Consider the following 19,629-nt stretch of genomic DNA (forward strand, 5'->3'; position numbering starts at 1 on the left):
GGCAAAAATAATTGTGATCTAAGATGTATTCAGTGCTACTCTCTATAAAAGTAATTTGGTTATTGGAAAGGATGGACATGCTGCATTGCTAGTGATAGGTGCGAGCAGAGCCCTATGCATGGAGCATGCACGTATATAATGACCTCACATCACAGTGACAAAATGTAGGGTTCCTTCCAACTCAAGTTGTTCAAAAGTTGTAAGACTGCTGTAGTGTCCTGCACATGACTGTCTTGTTGTGTCACTAACGGCTGTACAATAACTCTCCATAACGGCCGACAAGGGGGTTTCAATGGATCTTTCTGCAATTTAAGTAACTGATCAAACATTATATCATTTAAATATTCAAATTATTATTTATTTATTTTTGTCATGATCCTCTAATGTCGGCTTTCCTCCAGGTGATCGTGTAGTTTATTTTTATTTATTTTTTTATAGTCCTCAGGAGGATCGTTTCCAATTTTTATGATTATTTTGCAGTTTGTTATTCTAGGTGTGGTCATTATAATAATTATGATTACTTTACAGTATATGGCACCCAAGGGGTTCGCAACACCTTACAGTGTACATAACGAGAGGCAGTACAAACACAACATATTGTATCTATTCAGCCGCCATTGTGTTCATGCCCAGGCGTTGTAGCTGACTTCCTAGTCTTTGGTGTGGGATTAGCGGTTACTAATATCTAGGTAAGCTACACCTACGGCCCCATCCCTATTATCACATCAGTCATGAGACTACGAGGTAATGGCACCCTAATGTGCAGACGTGGCAGAGAGTTGTGGCCTTGTCATACCCACGGCTGGGACCTGCCCGTCCTGGTGGCTGCTGTACAGGTTCCTGTTACCCTCTCACAGTCCCATTACACACCCTGCCTTCTCCATACCATGGTATAAATGATAGTATATAGGGACAGGTTATATCTCGGCATCGCTGTGTGGGGACCTGTAATATCACCAGTAATGGACAGTACCCTGCAGCCAGGATATTACACAGCAGGAGGAGACATCTGGAGCCTGTATTGTTATAGTGATGAATGATTTCCCCAGTAATGTCCTCTGATAGTGATCACTGTATATCATGTACCAGCTGTGCTTAGTGACCATAGACCTGTATGTGCTCCTGCCAGGTTACTGTGCTCTGTCTGTGGCTGATTATGGATTAGACTCTTATCCTGTACAGTTGTAGATGGGCACAGTATAAAGGTGCAGACTATCTATATCCCAGCAGTGATGGGTGAGGAGTCAGTATTCACCCCAGTAGATGTAACTGGCATCACCAAATCTTCCATAGTAGTGATGTTTCTGTTCTATTATAATACTCAGTGACTGTCACTCATCCTACTGACTCCCTCCCCGTATATAATACTTCTCCCCTGTGACCAGGCGTTATGTAGGATCTGTTTGCTCTGTTACCAGGGGAATCTGTATAACCCTGAATCAGGGAGCTGTGGACAGAACACATTTCCTCCATGCCTGTAAGCAGCACACGGCCCACCATAACTCAGCGCTGCGTCACACTGCCGCCATCACCCGTATTCACAGCCCAAACGCTATGACGGTGCTTGGACTGGTAATCCCTAATACAGGGCAGGAGGAGGAACAGTTTCTACTCCCCACTGCCTGGTGCAAACCAAACCCCAAACAGGTGGTAGCCTAATATAGAGCTGGGTGTAATATCAGAGGTATTCCCTGGCCAGGTTACATATAATAATGTAATCTAACCTCTCTTCTGTCCCAGAATTATCTCCGTTTTATTCTATACTTTTCTAGTTCTGTCCCGGCCCCATCTTCTTGGTGGTTTCCCCTTAATGAGGGGAGGAGACAGATTCAGTAACTTTCTAGAAGTGTAAAAAGAAAGATGGCTGCTGTATAAAACGACAATGTCATTACTACAGTCCTTTTATATTTTTAATACACCTTAAACTAGACCGTTCTTGATAAACTCCAATGTTATGTGGGAATGACAGGGTCAATATACGGAACTGTTCCACGTGACATTGTGTAAAACCTGATGCCTGAGTTGTACATATGTATAAATATGTATAATTAATCACACATGATGACGCGACCCATCCGCTGATGTATAGAGGGTTTATCTTAGTACTTTTGTCCCCAACAGGTCCGCACGCCTCCTCGCACTATCCTGAGAAGACGCATCAGTGCTCGGAGTGTCAGCAATGTTTCCCTAATCATTCAGCCCTCATCACCCACCTACAAACCCATAGCGCCAGTAATCTGTATAGATGCTCGGTTTGCGGAGTGCATTTCAGCTCCAGATTGGCTCTTACCGCCCACCAGCGATTTCACACCGAGAACAAACTATTTCAGTGCTCTTACTGCGGGAAATCCTTTCGTCAGAGGTCAGATCTCCTGTCACATAAGAGGACTCACACCGGGGAGAGGCCATTTTCCTGCCTGGAGTGCGGGAGATGCTTTACCGGTAGGTCTGCCTTTCTTATGCACCAGCGGATTCACTCTGGCGAGAAGCCGTTTAAGTGCATGGAATGCGGAAAATGCTTTGTCCGGAAAGCCGACCTTGTCAAGCATCACCGCATTCACACCGGGGAGCGGCCGTTTCCATGCCCGGAGTGCGGCAAATGTTTTGTCCAGAGATGTAGCCTTGTCAAGCATCAGCGGATTCACACCGGGGAGAAGCCGTTTCTATGCCCTGAGTGCGGCAAATGTTTCGTCCAAAGATGCAGCCTTGTCAAGCATCAGCGCACTCACACCGGGGAGAAGCCGTTTGTGTGTTCTCAGTGCGGCCGCTGCTTTTCTGACAGCTCGAATTTTGGCCGCCATCAGAAAGTTCACACCGGTCTAGGTGAATAAACCGCCCGTCATAATGAGGCCTGTTTACGAACTGAAAATATCAAAGTGGACGACTTCTCCTGCCAAATGTACTTTTGAGGTACAGGGCTACGTTTTCTGGTCCGCAGTCCTGCGCACATAGAAGGTGCTGTTTCCAGTTATGGATCAATCTATAAATGCGTATCACTTGTATCACTTTGTGGTTTGTGAGAGTGAATTGACATCAGAACTATCTGTTACTTCTCTGACTTTAGTGTATTTGTATTCATTATGGTTAATCATCGCCCTAGAAAAGAACAACTGGAACTTGCAAAGTGCGCACACATGAGAAGTGTAGGATGAGTCCCGATTTCCATCATTTCAGTGGGACTGGTAAAGTCATGGACTCTTTCCTAGCAGAAAAGGGCTGCTCTCCTTCCCAACAAACGGACGCTCCAAACGTGCCTTCTCCTCCCCTTCATGTTATTTATTGGAATAAATTCATTTTTGTCCTCAAAATTCTACACACAATACCCCATAATGACAACTTGTAAAACATTTTTTTGAGATTGTTGCAAATTTACTAAAAAAAAAACAAAACAAGAAATCACATGTACATAAGTATTCACAGCCTTTGCCATGAAGCTCAAAATTGAGCTCAGGTGCATCCTGTTTCCACTGATCATCCTTGAGATGTTCCTACAGCTTAATTGGAGTCTACCTGTGGTAAATTCAGTTGTTTGGACATGATTTTGAAATGCATACACCTGTCTATATAAGGTCCCACACTTGACAGTGTGTGTCAGAGCACAAACCAAGCATGAAGTCCAAGGAATTGTCTGTAGACCACCGAGACAGGATTGTTTAGAAGCACAAATCTGTGGTAGGGTCAGAAAAATATCTGCTGCTTTGAAGGTCCCAATGAGCACAGTGGCCTCCATCATCTGTAAATGGAAGACGTTCGGAACCACTAGGACTCTTCCTAGAATTGGCCGGCCGTCTAAACTGAGTGATCCTGGGAGAAGGCCCCATCTCTGCAGCAATCTACCAATCAGGCCTGTATGGTAGAGTGGCCAGACGTAAGCCACTCCTTAGTAAATAGCACATGGCAGCCAGCCTGAAGTTTGCCAAAATGCACCTGAAGGACTCTTAGACCATGAGAAACAACAGATTGCACTCTTTGGCGTCAATGCCAGGCGGTATGTTTGGAGGAAACCAGGCTCCGCTCATCACCAGGCCAATACCATCCCTACAGTGAAGCATAGTGGTGGCAGCATCATGCTGTGGGGATGTTTTTCAGCGGTAGGAACTGGGAGACTAGTCAGGATAGAGGGAAAGATGAATGCAGCAATGTACAGAGACATCCTGGATGAACAACTGCTCTAGAGCGCTCTTGACCTCAGACTGGGGTGACTGTTCATCTTTCAGCAGCACAACGACCCTAAGCACACAGCCAAGATATCAAAGGAGTGGCTTCAGGAGAACTCTGTGAATGTCCTTGAGTGGCCCAGCCAGAGCCCAGACTTGAATCCGATTGAACATCTCTGGTTAGATCTGAAAATGGCTGTGCACCGACGCTTCCCATCCAACCTGATGGCGCTTGAGAGGTGCTGTAAAGAGGAATGGGCGAAACTGCCCAAAGATAGGTGTGCCAAGCTTGTGGCATCATATTCAAAAAGACTTGAGGCTGTAATTGCTGCCAAAAAGTGCATCAACAAAGTATTGAGCAAAGACTGTGAATACTTATATACATGTAATTTCTTAGTTTTTTTATTTTTATTAAATTGGCAAAAATCTCAAAAAAACTGTTTATACGTTGTCATTATGGGGTATTGTGTGTAGAATTTTGAGGACAAAATATAATTTATTCCATTTTGGAATAAGGTTGTAACATAACAAAATGTGGAAAAAGTGAAGCGCTGTGAATACTTTCCGGATGCACTGTACCTGTACCCCCTACTGCCTCTTTGTGCATCTACGTGTACCCCCTACTGCCTCTTTGTGCATCTACGTGTACCCCCTACTGCCTCTTTGTGCATCTACGTGTACCCCCTACTGCCTCTTTGTGCATCTACGTGTACCCCCTACTGCCTCTTTGTGTATCTAGTTATACCCCTACAACCTCTTTGTGCATCTACCTGTACCCCCTACTGCCTCTCTGTGCATCTACCTGTACCCCCTACTGCCTCTCTATGTGTCTGCCTGTACCCCCTACTGCCTCTTTGTGCATCTACCTGTACCCCCTACTGCCTCTTTGTGCATCTACCTGTACCCCCTACTGCCTCTTTGTGCATCTACCTGTACCCCGTACTGCCTCTCTTTGTGTCTGCCTGTGCCCCCTACTGCCTCTGTGCATCTACCTGTACCCCCTACTGCCTCTCTGGGAATCTACATGTACCCCCTACTGCCTCTCTGTGCATCTACCTGTACCCCCTACTGCCTCTGTGCGTCTACCTGTACCCCCTACTGCCTCTGTGCATCTACGTGTACCCCCTACTGCCTCTTTGTGCATCTACGTGTACCCCCTACTGCCTCTTTGTGCATCTACGTGTACCCCCTACTGCCTCTTTGTGCATCTACGTGTACCCCCTACTGCCTCTTTGTGCATCTACGTGTACCCCCTACTGCCTCTGTGCGTCTACCTGTACCCCCTACTGCCTCTGTGCATCTACGTGTACCCCCTACTGCCTCTGTGCATCTACGTGTACCCCCTACTGCCTCTCTGTGCGTCTACGTGTACCCCCTACTGCCTCTCTGTGCGTCTACCTGTACCCCCTACTGCCTCTCTGTGCGTCTACCTGTACCCCCTACTGCCTCTCTGTGCGTCTACCTGTACCCCCTACTGCCTCTCTGTGCGTCTACCTGTACCCCCTACTGCCTCTCTGTGCGTCTACCTGTACCCCCTACTGCCTCTCTGTGCCTCAATCTGTACTCACTTCTGCCTCTTTGTGCCTCAATCTGTACTCACTTCTGCCTCTTTGTGTGTGTACCTGTTTCCCCTACTGCCTTCTCTGTGACTCTGTCTGTACATCCTTTCTGCATCTTTTCTTTATTTGACAACATTTGTGTCCTTTCTTGACCACCATCTCACCCTCGCCCCCCTGCTGGATTCCCTGCTGCATGTTGAATGCAGCTTTCTCTTAACTTTGCTTTACCTGCTCCAGAAATCTAGCCGCAGCCTCTTCAGTGCCCCATCACTCAGTTTGTGGTGCTTCGGCTAGCAGATACACAGTTGGGGTCTCCCACAGCCAGTCTCTCGTTGGTCAGTGAGCCTCATCATCTCCCTTTCCATTCTGGTCAGCTTGCCTGCCAAGCACCAACACTGCAGCGCGCTTTCCAGAACCTGGCAACCAGTCCATTGGCTCCCTAAGATCATGCTCCACCCAAATATACACACTGCACATACCTAGAGGAGTACTGCTTGGATTGCCATTCCTCCACTCCTAAATATGCTCCTAAATACACTCAGTTCTCCAAACCCACTCACTCATTAAACTAAAATCGACTCAATGCTCCACCCCAACACCACTCACACCTCCACTACGATTGACCCTCACACCTCCCCAACTACACCATTAGCCCTTACACCTCTCCCATATCCACCACCATTAGCCATCTCACATCCCCCTCCACATCCACCACCATTAGCCCACACACCTCTCCCAACTCTACCACCTTTAGCCCTCACACCTCTCCCAACTCTACCACCATTAGCCCTCACACCTCTCCCAACTCTACCACCATTAGCCCACACACCTCTCCCAACTCTACCACCATTAGCCCACACACCTCTCCCAACTCTACCACCATTAGCCCACACACCTCTCCCAACTCTACCACCGTTAGCCCTCACACCTCTCCCAACTCTACCACAGTTAGCCCTCACACCTCCCCAGGTCCACCACCATTAGCCCTCACACCTCCCCAGGTCCACCACCATTAGCCATCACACATCCCCTCACCCCTCCCCAACTCCACCACCATTAGCCTATCACACATCCTCCTCCCATGTCCACCAGCATTAACTCTCACACCTACCCCAAATCCACTAAAATAGCTCACACCTCTCCCACATCCACCACCATAAACCCTCACCTCTACCAACTCCACCACCATTAGCCCTCACACCTCTCCCAAATCTACCACCATTAGCCCACACACCTCTCCCAACTCTACCACCATTAGCCCTCACACCTCCCCAGGTCCACCACCATTAGCCATCACACATCCCCTCACCCCTCCCCAACTCCACCACCATTAGCCTATCACACATCCCCCTCCCATGTCCACCAGCATTAACTCTCACACCTACCCCAAATCCACTAAAATAGCTCACACCTCTCCCACATCCACCACCATAAACCCTCACCTCTACCAACTCCACCACCATTAGCCCTCACACCTCCCCCATATTCACCACCATTAGCCCTTACACCTCCACTACCATTACCCCTTACACCACCCTCAACTCCACCACCATTAGCCCTCACACCTCCCCTACTACACCACCATTAGCCCTCACACCTCCCCTACTACACCACCATTAGCCCTCACACCTCCCCTACTACACCACCATTAGCCAGCACACCTACCCCAAATCCACTCTATTATTTCTCGCACCTCCCTCCAATTCTTCCACCATCAGCCCTCACACCTCCCCCACCTCCACCACCATCAGCCCTCACTGTGTAATTTCCTCTATGACCTGTAGGTGTCAGTGTTACTATTACTGCCCATGTAGAGGATTAGCCTGTGACCAGACACGCTTCCTAGTAACATGATATACCCAACACTGTGTATGTTTTCCTGATCAGATCGTATGCAATGTGCTGTTCTATGTTGTTTGAGTCAACATGTAAACTAATTATGTTGTTGGTTTGTTTTATTCTGCTTCCAAATGACTATTTAATCTGCACTGATGAATTATTGACATTGTAGCTGATTTCCTAGTCTTTGGTGTGGGATTAGCGGTTACTAATATCTAGGTAAGCTACACCTACGGCCCCATCCCTATTATCACATCAGTCATGTGACCACGAGGTAATGGCACCCTAATGTGCAGACGTGGCAGAGAGTTGTGGCCTTGTCATACCCGTGGCTGGGACCTGCCCGTCCTGGTGGCTGCTGTACAGGTTCCTGTTACCCTCTCACTGTCCCATTACACACACTGCCTTCTCCATACCATGGTATAAATGATAGTATATAGGGACAGGTTATATCTGAGCATCGCTGTGTGGGGACCTGTAATATCACCAGTAATGGACAGTACCCTGCAGCCAGGATATTACACAGCAGGAGGAGACATCTGGAGCCTGTATTGTTATAGTGATGAATGATTTCCCCAGTAATGTCCTCTGATAGTGATCACTGTATATCATGTACCAGCTGTGCTTAGTGACCATACACCTGTATGTGCTCCTGCCGGGTTACTGTGCTCTGTCTGTGGCTGATTATGGATTAGACTCTTATCCTGTACAGTTGTAGATGGGCACAGTATAAAGGTGCAGACTATCTATATCCCAGCAGTGATGGGTGAGGAGTCAGTATTCATCCTTCACCCAGATTATGAGGGGTCACCCCGGTAACTGTAACTGGCATCACCAAATCTTCCATAGTAGCGATGTTTCTGTTCTATTATAATACTCAGTGACTGTCACTCATCCTACTGACTCCCCCCCGTATATAATACCTCTCCCCTGTGACCAGGCGTTATGTAGGATCTGTTTGCTCTGTTACCAGGGGAATCTGTATAACCCTGAATCCGGGAGCTGTTGACAGGACACGTTTCCTCCATGCCTGTAAGCAGCACACAGCCCACCATAATCCAGCGCTGCGTCACACTGCCGCCGTCACCCATATACACAGCCCAAACGCTATGACGGTGCTGGGCCTGGTAATCCCTAATACAGGGCAGGAGGAGGAACAGTTTCTACTCCCCACTGCCTGGTGCAAACCAAACCCCAAACAGGTGGTAGCCTAATATAGAGCTGGGTGTAATATCAGGGGTATTCCCTGGCCAGGTTACATGTCCCAGAATTATTTTCATTTTATTTTATTCTATTCTTTTCTAATTCTTTTTAATACATTCTAAACTAGACCGCTCAGGACACACTCCATAGTTATGTGGGAATGACAGGGTTACTCAATATAGGATACCTAAAGAAAGATGGCTGCTGTATAAAACTACAACGTCATTACTACACTCCTTTTATATTTTTAATACACTTTAAACTAGACCGTTCATTACATACTCCAATGTTATACGGAACCGTTCCATGTGACATTGTGTAAAACCTGATGCCTGAGTTGTACATATGTATAATATGTATAATTTATCACACATGATGCAGCGACCCATCCGCTGATGTATAGAGGGTTTATCTTAGTACTTTTGTCCCCAACAGGTCCGCACGCCTCCTCGCACTATCCTGAGAAGACGCATCAGTGCTCGGAGTGTCAGCAATGTTTCCCTAATCATTCAGCCCTCGTCACCCACCAGCAAACCCATAGCGCCAGTAATCTGTATAGATGCTCGGTTTGCGGAGTGCGTTTCAGCTCCAAAATGAGATTTACCGCCCACCAGCGATTTCACACCGAGGACAAACTGTTTCACTGCTCTTACTGTGGGAAATCCTTTCATCAGAGGTCACATCTCCTGTCGCATAAGAGGACTCACACCGGGGAGAGGCCGTTTTCATGTCAAGAGTGCGGGAGATGTTTTGCAGACCGGTCTGCCCTTACTATGCATCAGCGGATTCACTCTGGCGAGAAGCCGTTTATGTGCATGGAATGCGGCAAATGTTTTATCAGGAAAGCCGACCTTGTCACGCATCAGCGCATTCACACCGGGGAGAAACCGTTTCAGTGCACGGAGTGCTCCAGATGTTTTGTCCAGAAATCCAGCCTTGTCAAGCATCGGCGCACTCACACCGGGGAGCGGCCGTTCGTGTGTTCTCAGTGCGGCCGCAGCTTTTCTGACCGGTCAAATCTTGGTCGACATCAGAGAGGTCACACGGCCTAGGTGACTAAACTGCCCGTCACACAAATAGTAAATCTCGTTTGCGAACTGGAAATAAAAAAGTGGACTTCTTTCCTCATCAAATGATTTAAAGGTGCAGGGCTTCGTATTCTGGCCCTTAGTCCTGCGCATCTAGAAGGCGCTGTGTCCAGTCACAGATGTGCCCTCATACGTCTAGCCTCAATATGCAGCGCGACTTGCCTGGCGTGAGTGAGCAGCCAGGGCCATGCAACTCTGCCAGCGTCGGGAATTTATTTATTTATTTTTGCCGAAAATGCGTCTAAATCACAATGCAATGAGACTAGGATTCCCGGGCAGACTGTGATATGTGACACCGTGTATATCTGTGCACACCTGAGTCTGTATATGAAGGAGAACGGAACTTGGAATGGAAAAAGCCGATACATTGTAGCACTTTGTATACAGATTCAGGGCCTCTGTTGCACACATATACAAAGGTCACATACCACATTAATCAGCACAGCCTGCTGGTTCGTTAGTCGCATCGCAGTGTGACTTGACACATTCAGCAGAAAAGACGCTCGGCGCTAGCGGGGTCTCACGTGACCTGGCGCGCCGATGGGGGCGTTATTTTAGCGTGACTGCAGCCAGGATGTGTAAGGACACCTCTGTATGAATCCATCATAAAATGCGCAGAGTAGATACAGTGAAAACTTCCCTCGCGTTGGTTTGTGCTTTTGTGTTCTATTGGGTATGAGAGTGAGGGGACATCGGAACGTTCTGTTACATCTCTGACTTGTGTGAGTGACTATAGTGATTACCTTGGTTCATCACCTTCCGAGAAAAGAACAAATGGAAGGTACAAAGAGCCTGATTCAGATTTGGGAGTAGTGTAAGATAGAGCCAGTGACTGTGAATCTTGGTAACACCAGGCTGCACTGCGGGTGGGGCGATTGTATAATGAGCAGAGGGCCTGATTCAGACCAGTTTGCTAACAAGCGATCGCTCGTAGGGAGGGATGTTTTTCAATGTGCGCATTGCGTACGCTTCGTATTGCGCATGCGCGAACTAGACCGAGCGATGGGGAAACTCTCTCTCGCCCAGCATAGACAGCCCAGCAGAGTGAGTGACAGGAGAGGCCGTTTGTGGGTGGTAACAGGGGCAGGCCACTGGAAACGGGGAAGTGGAGGTGCGAACGCAGGCGTGTCTGAGAATCTAAACACCATATCAGAGGCGTGCATAATTAACAGCCAGCGTCATAGGACACGTCACTTGCTGGAAGTATACACTGAAGTGATCGCAGTGCTTGCGGCAGGGTCTAGTCAACCTCAAGTGCTGCGATCGCATCTGATGGTGCTCGATGTACCGATGGTTTTATGCACATCCTGAAGATGACGTACGCAAGTGGGTGTCTTAAGACAGGCTGCTGGGCGTCTACAAACAAGCGTGCGATCGCATCTAGCGAACAGGTGTGAATGAGCTCCAGAGAGAGTTAGATTTGGGAGGGACGTGTCCAAACTGACATCTAAATTGCAGTGTAAGAATAAAGCTGTACAGCACTTGTGGGCTACATGCAGAAGCAGCCAGTATTTACCCTGCATGCACAATAATGTATGTGTTTGCACCCATTGCATTGCTACATGGTTTCTCCAGGTGCACGGTTCCTTACTAATTTTTACTCTATTCTCAAATTCGAATTTGGCCCAAAAGGGCGCACACATCAGAAGTGTAGGATGAGGCCTGAGTTCTATCATCATAGAGGATTTATAAAAGTCACATTCTCTGCTTAACAAAAGTGGCTGTGCTTCCTCCCAACGCATGGATCGACGCTGTAAATGTGCCTACCCCATCTCCCCCTCCGTTATCCCACGAAACACTAACCTGCGCCCCCTTCCGCTCACCTACCGACACATTTTCCTTTACAAATCCAGGCCTGATTGGAAAAACTGGAACATTTGCGCAATAGTAGGCGGGTGATGTCGCACCACAGCGTTTGCGCTCAGTCTGTTATGGAACATTAAATATCATTAAACTTTGTAGCAAGTGAGTTCAAATAAAATACATTATTATGTTACGGCGCTTCTCTTTAAATGTGTCTGCTGCCGTCACATAGTGGTGGCAGCCATTTTGTGGGCGGAAGCAATAACTGGGACAATGCAGCCTATATGCTCACTAGCAATTAGTGACATCACTGGGGCAGCTGACTAGGGAGCAATGATGCCCCTTATTCCAAGTGATACAGTAAGGGGCATCTCCGGGATCATGGATTCATCTTCCACTCTGCCCAGCCGGCAGGTGTCAGTGTTGCTATTACTGCCCATGTAGAGGGTTAGCATGTGACCATGCACACTTCCTAGTAACATACTAAAGATATACCCAACGCTATGCCTTTTCCTGATCCGATAGTATGCAGTGTGCTGTTCTATTTCATTTGACTCAACATGTAAACTAATTATGTGGATGTATTTGGTTGTGTTTCCAAATGACTATTTAATCTGCGCTAATGAATAGTTTTCCCTTTGGCCACAGAAGCACCTTGGGCCTGATTCAGCAAGGATCACAAGTGCTCATACAGACTATTGTTGCGTTGTGCGCAGGTGTATGCATCACAGTGCACAAACTAGCCACTGCGATCGGGAATGCGATCGCAGTGAGTACACAGACCCATCACAGAGTGATTGACAGGAAATGCCGTTTGTTGGTGATGGCGGGGGTTGGCGAAACACAGCCGTGACAGCGTTTGAATGCCATTACAGGGGCATGCATATATTATCCACTGCAATGGCATACATAGCCTGAGCTCTCACTGCATACAGGAAGTTTAGCAATTTCTGAGCAAGGTCTGACCTTGTGGAAGTGTACGTGAGGCTCCAATGTTACTCAGGAGTCTAGCACCTAGCGCTGGGGGACAGAGAAAGACAGCACCCAATGACACTAGGCAGTAGGCTAAGACCCGCTGTAGCCGGCACCATTGTCCTGTGCTGCAGAGCTATGATTGGCTACATGCTGGGGGGGTACGGGAGTGCTGGCTCCCAGTCCTGCAGCGCTAAGAGTGGAAAAGGGGACTATTATTTGCATCAATTCCCCCTGTTAACAGTACTTTTGGCAGCAAGATGGTTATTATCCCAGCACTGAGACTAATATTGCAAATGTATATATAATAAATTGTGTCATAAAATGTTTTTTAGTGTTTTGGTATATAAAAGCCTGTATAAGTGTTGCAATGTATTTAAAAAAAATTTAAATTTTACTATGTATTGTAACACAGGGTGGACACTGCACTTTAGCATACATAGGCTTAGGCCTGGACACACAGGCATATAACATAAATAAACATCTGAAAGTAAATGTCCCAGTGCTTAGTAATCAGTTTGCTGCAGTGGCCTGCAGCCACAATGTGCCATGCTCTCTTAGCACAGCCAATCATCAGTCCCTGGCACTACAAGACTTTGGCCTACTAAACTGGCCGCTTGCTGGCATCAGTGCTCAGAACACTGGATGTATGACAGTTTTAAACTCTTTCTACCTCTCATTAATGAGCTGCAGCTGGGCCTGTGCAAATGTGAAAACCTGGAGTTCCACACTTTCACTATTACTGCAGAATGCACAGGCTTCACTTTAGCCTGCTGTAGAGGGAGCTGATCCCACATGAATGTAGGGAATTCAGGTGAGAGATAACCCCTCTCACCGCACATCCCCCTTACACTTTTCCAAGGCTGGGGAAGCGCATATATATTCCTTGGTGAGGGCCGCCACCTTTCAGTCTTCTTACTTCTTCTAGAGAAGATGTCCATGTTCTGTGTCGACTACCCGGCTGATACTTCACTTCACCCTTCTCAGGCGTATATCCTTTATTTTCCCTGAGTGTGGTACATTCTGATAAAGGGACAAATAGACTTTTTCTTACGGACGCTGGGTTATACTTTTCCCGCCACTCCATGGACAACGTATCCCTCTAAGAGCCAGTGTGACATCCGAGTGGTGTAGCGAGAAGTACAGGGTCCGGACTTTCTTCTTGTCGGACAGCTTGGCGCCGCGCACTCCTTCGGGTGTATTTATCTTGTGCTCTATTAAGGCAGTACGCCCTGACAGGGTAGAAAACACATCCTGATTATTGCGAACTAAGGCTTTCGCTGTTCTGCTGACAAGTTGTCCGCCAGCAGAACTTTTGTAGGGACAGCCGAACTAAAGCGCCCCCAAGAATCTGAGGGGTGGAGGTTTCCAGTGCATCCATGGCAACATCTGTATTGGATAGAAAGTCCCTGCAAACATTTTTGTCTGGCTATAACCGGGCGAAGTGTTGCGGATTTCTTTTCACTGATGTTAATTGCGCAGAGGTTCCCTCTCCAAAGAGGACTGGCCGCGCTTTTCCACTCTTCTACCTTTCACGAGGTAGGGCCTTTGGAGACTTTACAGTGGGGTTTGTGTCTGTGGTTCCTTTAAGAGCTCATCAAATCCTGGGAACTTGCGTCCCAATATGATAGGATAGGGGAGCTTAGGACCTATCTTGGTGACCACCTCATAAATGCGCCCATTTATGGTGCGGCTCACTCGCACGCAGTAGAAGATTTCTGTGGACCCATGAACGCAGATTACTTCAACTAACCCTGGCACCTTTTCCACTGGCCTGGGCAGGACAGCCTCTGAGATCAGGGTTAGCTCACTCCCTGAGTCTATAATAGCTGTGAGTTCTCAGGAATTCAGTAACACAGTTTCCCACATTAATGTGGTCTGGAATCCTGGGGTACCATCTTGCAAAAAGCGGGGTACATAGCGCCCATACTAGCAACCCCACAATCCATAGACTATGTTCTTTTGGCCTTACATGCCTTACATGACCTGGCTTTCCGCACTCATAGCAAACGACCCTGGCGTCTCCAGCAGTGTTTCCAAGGAGGGGTGCCATCTTAACGGGTCGCCCATTCCTTGGTTTCTTTTATGGTATCTTTGTCATATTTCCTGCGGTCTCATACCGCTCTAATACTCTAAATTCTGAGGATCAACGTTATGACCCAGCGCTGCATATTCCGTTCTAGGGTTCTTATACATTGGTCAACAACCTCTGGGTCATCTGAAGTGGACATTTCTTTAGATGCACTGTAGTAGCTGTTGTGCCCATTGATTGTGTCCAATAATTGTAACATTTGCTCCTCCTGATGGGAGGCTAGCAAATTTACTATAGTATGAAATGCTTCCTCCATATTTACAGTGGGAGGTGTATGTAAGAACTTAGCAACTTTTAAATAAGAATCCAGTTCACACAAATAAATACATGTTTAGAAATGCACAGTCAGCTAAGTTCAACACAGCAGGGGCAAAACACTGTTTTATTTCCCCCTTTCCAACAATGAAGAGGTTAAACAGAACACAGGAGAAAAAAAAGTGTTTCTATTTCAGCAATGCTTAATTAAACCTCAGTATGTGTGCCTTGCTCTGTTCAAACACAGGTGAACTTAATTACAAAGCATGCAAACACTAGCTGGTGAACATACTAATCAGCATTTGATATGTCTTAAAGCACCTTAATAAAAAGAAAAAAGGAAAATAGCTTTTTTGTTTCAGTACATACACAAACAGCTTTTCTTACAGTGCACAGCAAGTGACAGTGTCATTAATATAACTGTGGTTTTGCTGGTTTGCCAACCGTACTCATGTATACCGAACGTTCTGCCTTGTCAGATCCTTTGCCACGCTTGAAGCGTTCTGGCGTATGCACTGTGACACAGCAGTACAGTTCCCCGTATTGGCCACCAAAGGTAACACGGGGTGTAGAAATGAGGACTCAAGACAGGCAGGTACTCTGTAAAGCAGTGTCTTTAATAGCAGCAGACACTGCACTTCAGCATGCTTAGGCCTGGGCACACAGGCATATAACACAAACAACTGAAAGTAAGAGTCCCAGCACTCCCAGTACTTAGTTGTCAGTTTGCCACAATCTGCAATGCTCTTTTAGCACAGCTAATCCGTTCCTGGCACTACAAGACTTTGGCCTACTAAACTGGCTGCTTGCCGGCATCAGTACACAGAGCACTAGGTGCATGAGAATTTTATACTCTTTCTGCCTCTCAATAATGAGCTGCAGCTGGGCCTCCACTGCAGGAATATGGGTAATTCAGGTGAGACCACCCCTCCCACCACAGTATTTGAAGAGGAAATGCACTTACCCTGGTCCTGGAAGTCCATAGGGAATCCGGCGCACTCAGTGGGCCTTCTCTGAAGCCTCATGCCTGAAAGTGGTATGAGGGGGTACAGAGAGAACTGGCCAATGCTGCCAGCTAATTCATTTCTTGCAGCTACAAAGCTCTGTGGCCAGGAGACTGCTGGCTGAGGATCTTGTCTGCTTTATCCTTGAGCACAGATTTGGTTAGCAGAGGTGGCAAATGTCCCCAAGCACTATCCTGGAAATAAGTTTTGGAGGGAACCATCCCCCTCCTCCAGACATGCCTGCACCTGGGAGGCATTTATCTCTTTAAGTGGTCTCAGAGGAGTAACCACTCCCCACTGTCCATAAAGGACATTGTTAAATGTGTGCATATACAGTGTATGTCCAGCACATTCACTTAGCTTGATTGCTTAAGGGACCCAGGGCGGACTTTACTCCCTGTGGTATTGTGTATTGAAACCAGATTAAAGACAAAAAATTGATTGAAAAACTGACACAAGCGCTACCTCTTTAACCAAAAAATTTCATGATAGAAGATGATAAAGATGGTAGAATTACTTATGTAACTATGTCTGGTACATTTAAAACAATCATAGGGTGTACACTATTTATTGACATGGAACATATAAGTATAAAACACAATACATATGACACATAAAAACTTCAGTTTGGTAACTCTGATGTAAATAACTATGTCACCAAGAAATCACAGATGCATGACATATATAATACATATAAGTCCAATCCCGGTGTTTATAATATAAGGTGGCTGCTTTACCAGAATTATGCAGGTCATGGGCATAGGTGTAAAAAATTGCGGAGAGGTAGTCCGGGTCCCTCAAATCCACAGGTCCATTGATTCTCCACAATCCTGGTGCTGCAGTGGTTCTAACTCCCTCCTGCCAACGCGTATTTAAGAGAGCCCAATCATCTACACCTCCAGGCCTTGATAAAGGTACACGGAGTACCGAAACGCGTTGGCAGGAGGGAGTTTTTCAATCAATTTTTTAGTTCATAGTTTATTAGTCCTTGGGGGGACTGAGATCTGACTGTTAGCTGCTCACTTTCAGGTGTAGCGCTGTATAAGAATTCCCGTTTTTCTTGCTACTGTACCAGATTAAAGACAAGCCTGCGTGCTCTGAAAAGTGTGTTTTCTTTGAACATCAGGAAGAATTGTACGTTAGTAACATCTGTGTGCTGTGATAAGCCCAATCATCATCTGCAAGGGGAATTGTCTTTTGAAGACATTGAGCGATAAACATCTTGCCTTTAAGACATCACATCTACATATCCTGTGACCGACTGAATAGCGCAAACCGCTCTTCTGTTTTTTGGCTGTTCTGGCTAAAGCCCTCTGCCAGCTACCCTGCAGAGACTGGTCTATGGTGAGGGACCAGTGGGAATTAGCCGACACGATTCGGGAACAGTTACACCAGTGCGGCTCCAGGTGCTGGCGTAGCATCCTGGGAGAAGTAGATCCAGGTGCCAGTGTCGTAGCCCAGGTGAAAGTAAGTGGTTCCAATTGCCAATAGTAGGAGCTAGGTAGTGGTAGCGAGTTACCCACCCATGGTGCAGTGTGTGGAGTCAGTAATAGGCGGTAACTAACGGTAAGATGGAATCCCTAATACTCCAAGATCCAGATGGATCAAAAAATAATCTGTGATCACCTGGCAGAGGAAGGTCACCCGGTTACTGATGGCATATAGGGACAGTTTATTTTTCAGCATTGTGGTGTGGGAGCGTGATACCACCATCAATGGAACTGTACCCTGTGGCCACAATATGGTGGTGACACAGCAGAGACATTATTGGGTGTTTTCTATTACCCGTTAATGCCGCAGGCTGTCCACTTTCTCTGGCACCTCATGACCACCAAGATCAAAGCTTCTTCCTCTCAACCCCTCAGAGGTGGATAGGAAAGTCAGCTTTTTTAGATTCCGTAATCATCTGTGATGTGCGCACCTGATGAATGATTGACCCCCCCCCCCCCCTTCCTTATAAAGTATTGTTATAGTAATAACTTTCATTCTGTCTACTTTTGCCTATCTGCATATATAATGCTGTCTGACCCGGCGCCATGTTGGATCTCCTGTTACCAGGGGTATATCCTGAGTTGGGGATCTTTGGATAGTCCACCTCTTACATTTCCTCCATGGCTGTAAGCGCACAGCCGACCATAACCCAGCGCTGCGTCCTACTGCTGCCGTCTCTCTGATTCACTGCCCAACGCCATTATATCTGCCAGTGCTGGGACTGCTAGTCCGGTATATGGGGCAGGATGAGCTGCCCCCCCAGAGGTCCAGTCGTTACAGGTACAGGTGCAGGTACTTTCAAAAACATTCCCTGGTCAGGTTAGGATAACATATAAGCCTATCCAGTGAATGTGGGCATCTGTCCCAGAATTACTCTATACTCTGTCCTGTCCCATTCTCCTTGATGTTTTCCCCTTATAGCCTGTGAGGGGAGGAGACAGATTGAGCAACTTTGTAGTAGTGTAAAAAAAAAAAAAAAAGATGGCTGCTTCCATGGTGCTGGGGTGACCATGTCTGTGCAACAGTCTGTTTTATATACACCGTAAACTAGACAATTGTAGACAAACTCCAAGGTTATATGACAGGGTTAACTTCTAAGTAACAGTTGTACATGGTACCGAATATATATTTAATAATATCTGATATCTACATGATACATATGCATAACTACGCAGAATGTCTCCCACATGATGCAGCGACCCATCCGCTGATGTATAGAGGGTTTATCTTAGTACTTTTGTCCCCAACAGGTCCGCACGCCTCCTCGCACTATCCTGAGAAGACGCATCAGTGCTCGGAGTGTCAGCAATGTTTCCCTAATCATTCAGCCCTCGTCACCCACCAGCAAACCCATAGCGCCAGTAATCTGTATACATGCTCGGTTTGCGGAGTGCGTTTCAGCTCCAAAATGAGATTTACCGCCCACCAGCGATTTCACACCGAGGACAAACTGTTTCACTGCTCTTACTGCGGGAAATCCTTTCATCAGAGGTCACGTCTCCTGTCACATAAGAGGACTCACACAAGGGAGAGGCCGTTTTCCTGCCTGGTGTGCGGGAAATGTTTTACGGCCAGATCGGCTCTTGTCATGCATCAGCGACTTCACACCGGGGAGAAACCATTTCAGTGCACAGAATGTGCCAAGTGCTTTGTCCAGAGGTGCGACCTTGTCAAGCATCAGCGCATTCACACCGGTGACAAGCCGTTTTCATGCATGGAGTGCGGCAAGTGCTTTGCCCAGAGATGCAGTCTTGTCAGACATCGGCGCACTCACACCGGGGAGAGGCCGTTCGTGTGTTCTCAGTGCGGCCGCTGCTTTTCTGATGGCTCAAATCTTGTGCGACACCAGAGAGGTCACACCGGCCTAGGTGACTAAACTGCCCGTCACATACATAATAAGGAAAACAAAAATTTGGACTTCCTTTCCCGACAAATGTTTTTAAGGTCCAGGGCTACGTATTCTGGTCCTCAGCCCTCAGTCACAATTGGATACAGTGAAATCATACCTTAAATTACTTCTTGGTTGTGTTATATTGGGTATGAGTAAAATGACATTGTAACTGTTTTTTTTTTTTTACTTCTGTGACTCTTGTGTGAGTGAATGTATTGGTTCTTTGGTTTATCAACCCGTATAGAAAAGAATAACTGGATAGTACAAAGTGCGCA

At 46.9% G+C, this 19,629-nt stretch overlaps 1 protein-coding gene across 2 annotated transcripts in view; it reads left to right on the top strand.

Annotated features, from left to right (window-relative positions):
* The window catches only part of LOC148507602 (uncharacterized), a 103,320-nt gene that overhangs the window by 47,130 nt on the left and 36,561 nt on the right, over positions 1-19,629 (top strand). Inside the window, exon 12 of one of the 2 annotated variants that reach the window (XM_088445831.1) lies at positions 9,194-9,553. In XM_088445831.1, coding sequence (XP_088301957.1) covers positions 9,194-9,553 — 360 coding nt within the window. Of the gene's footprint in view, positions 1-2,121; positions 3,265-9,193; positions 9,554-19,629 lie in introns of those variants that run through there. The other variant, XM_088445830.1, reaches the window with a different exon arrangement.

The sequence above is a fragment of the Taudactylus pleione genome, unplaced genomic scaffold, assembly GCF_031769625.1.
Source record: "Taudactylus pleione unplaced genomic scaffold, aTauple2 ptg000390l, whole genome shotgun sequence".
NCBI lineage: Eukaryota > Metazoa > Chordata > Amphibia > Anura > Myobatrachidae > Taudactylus > Taudactylus pleione.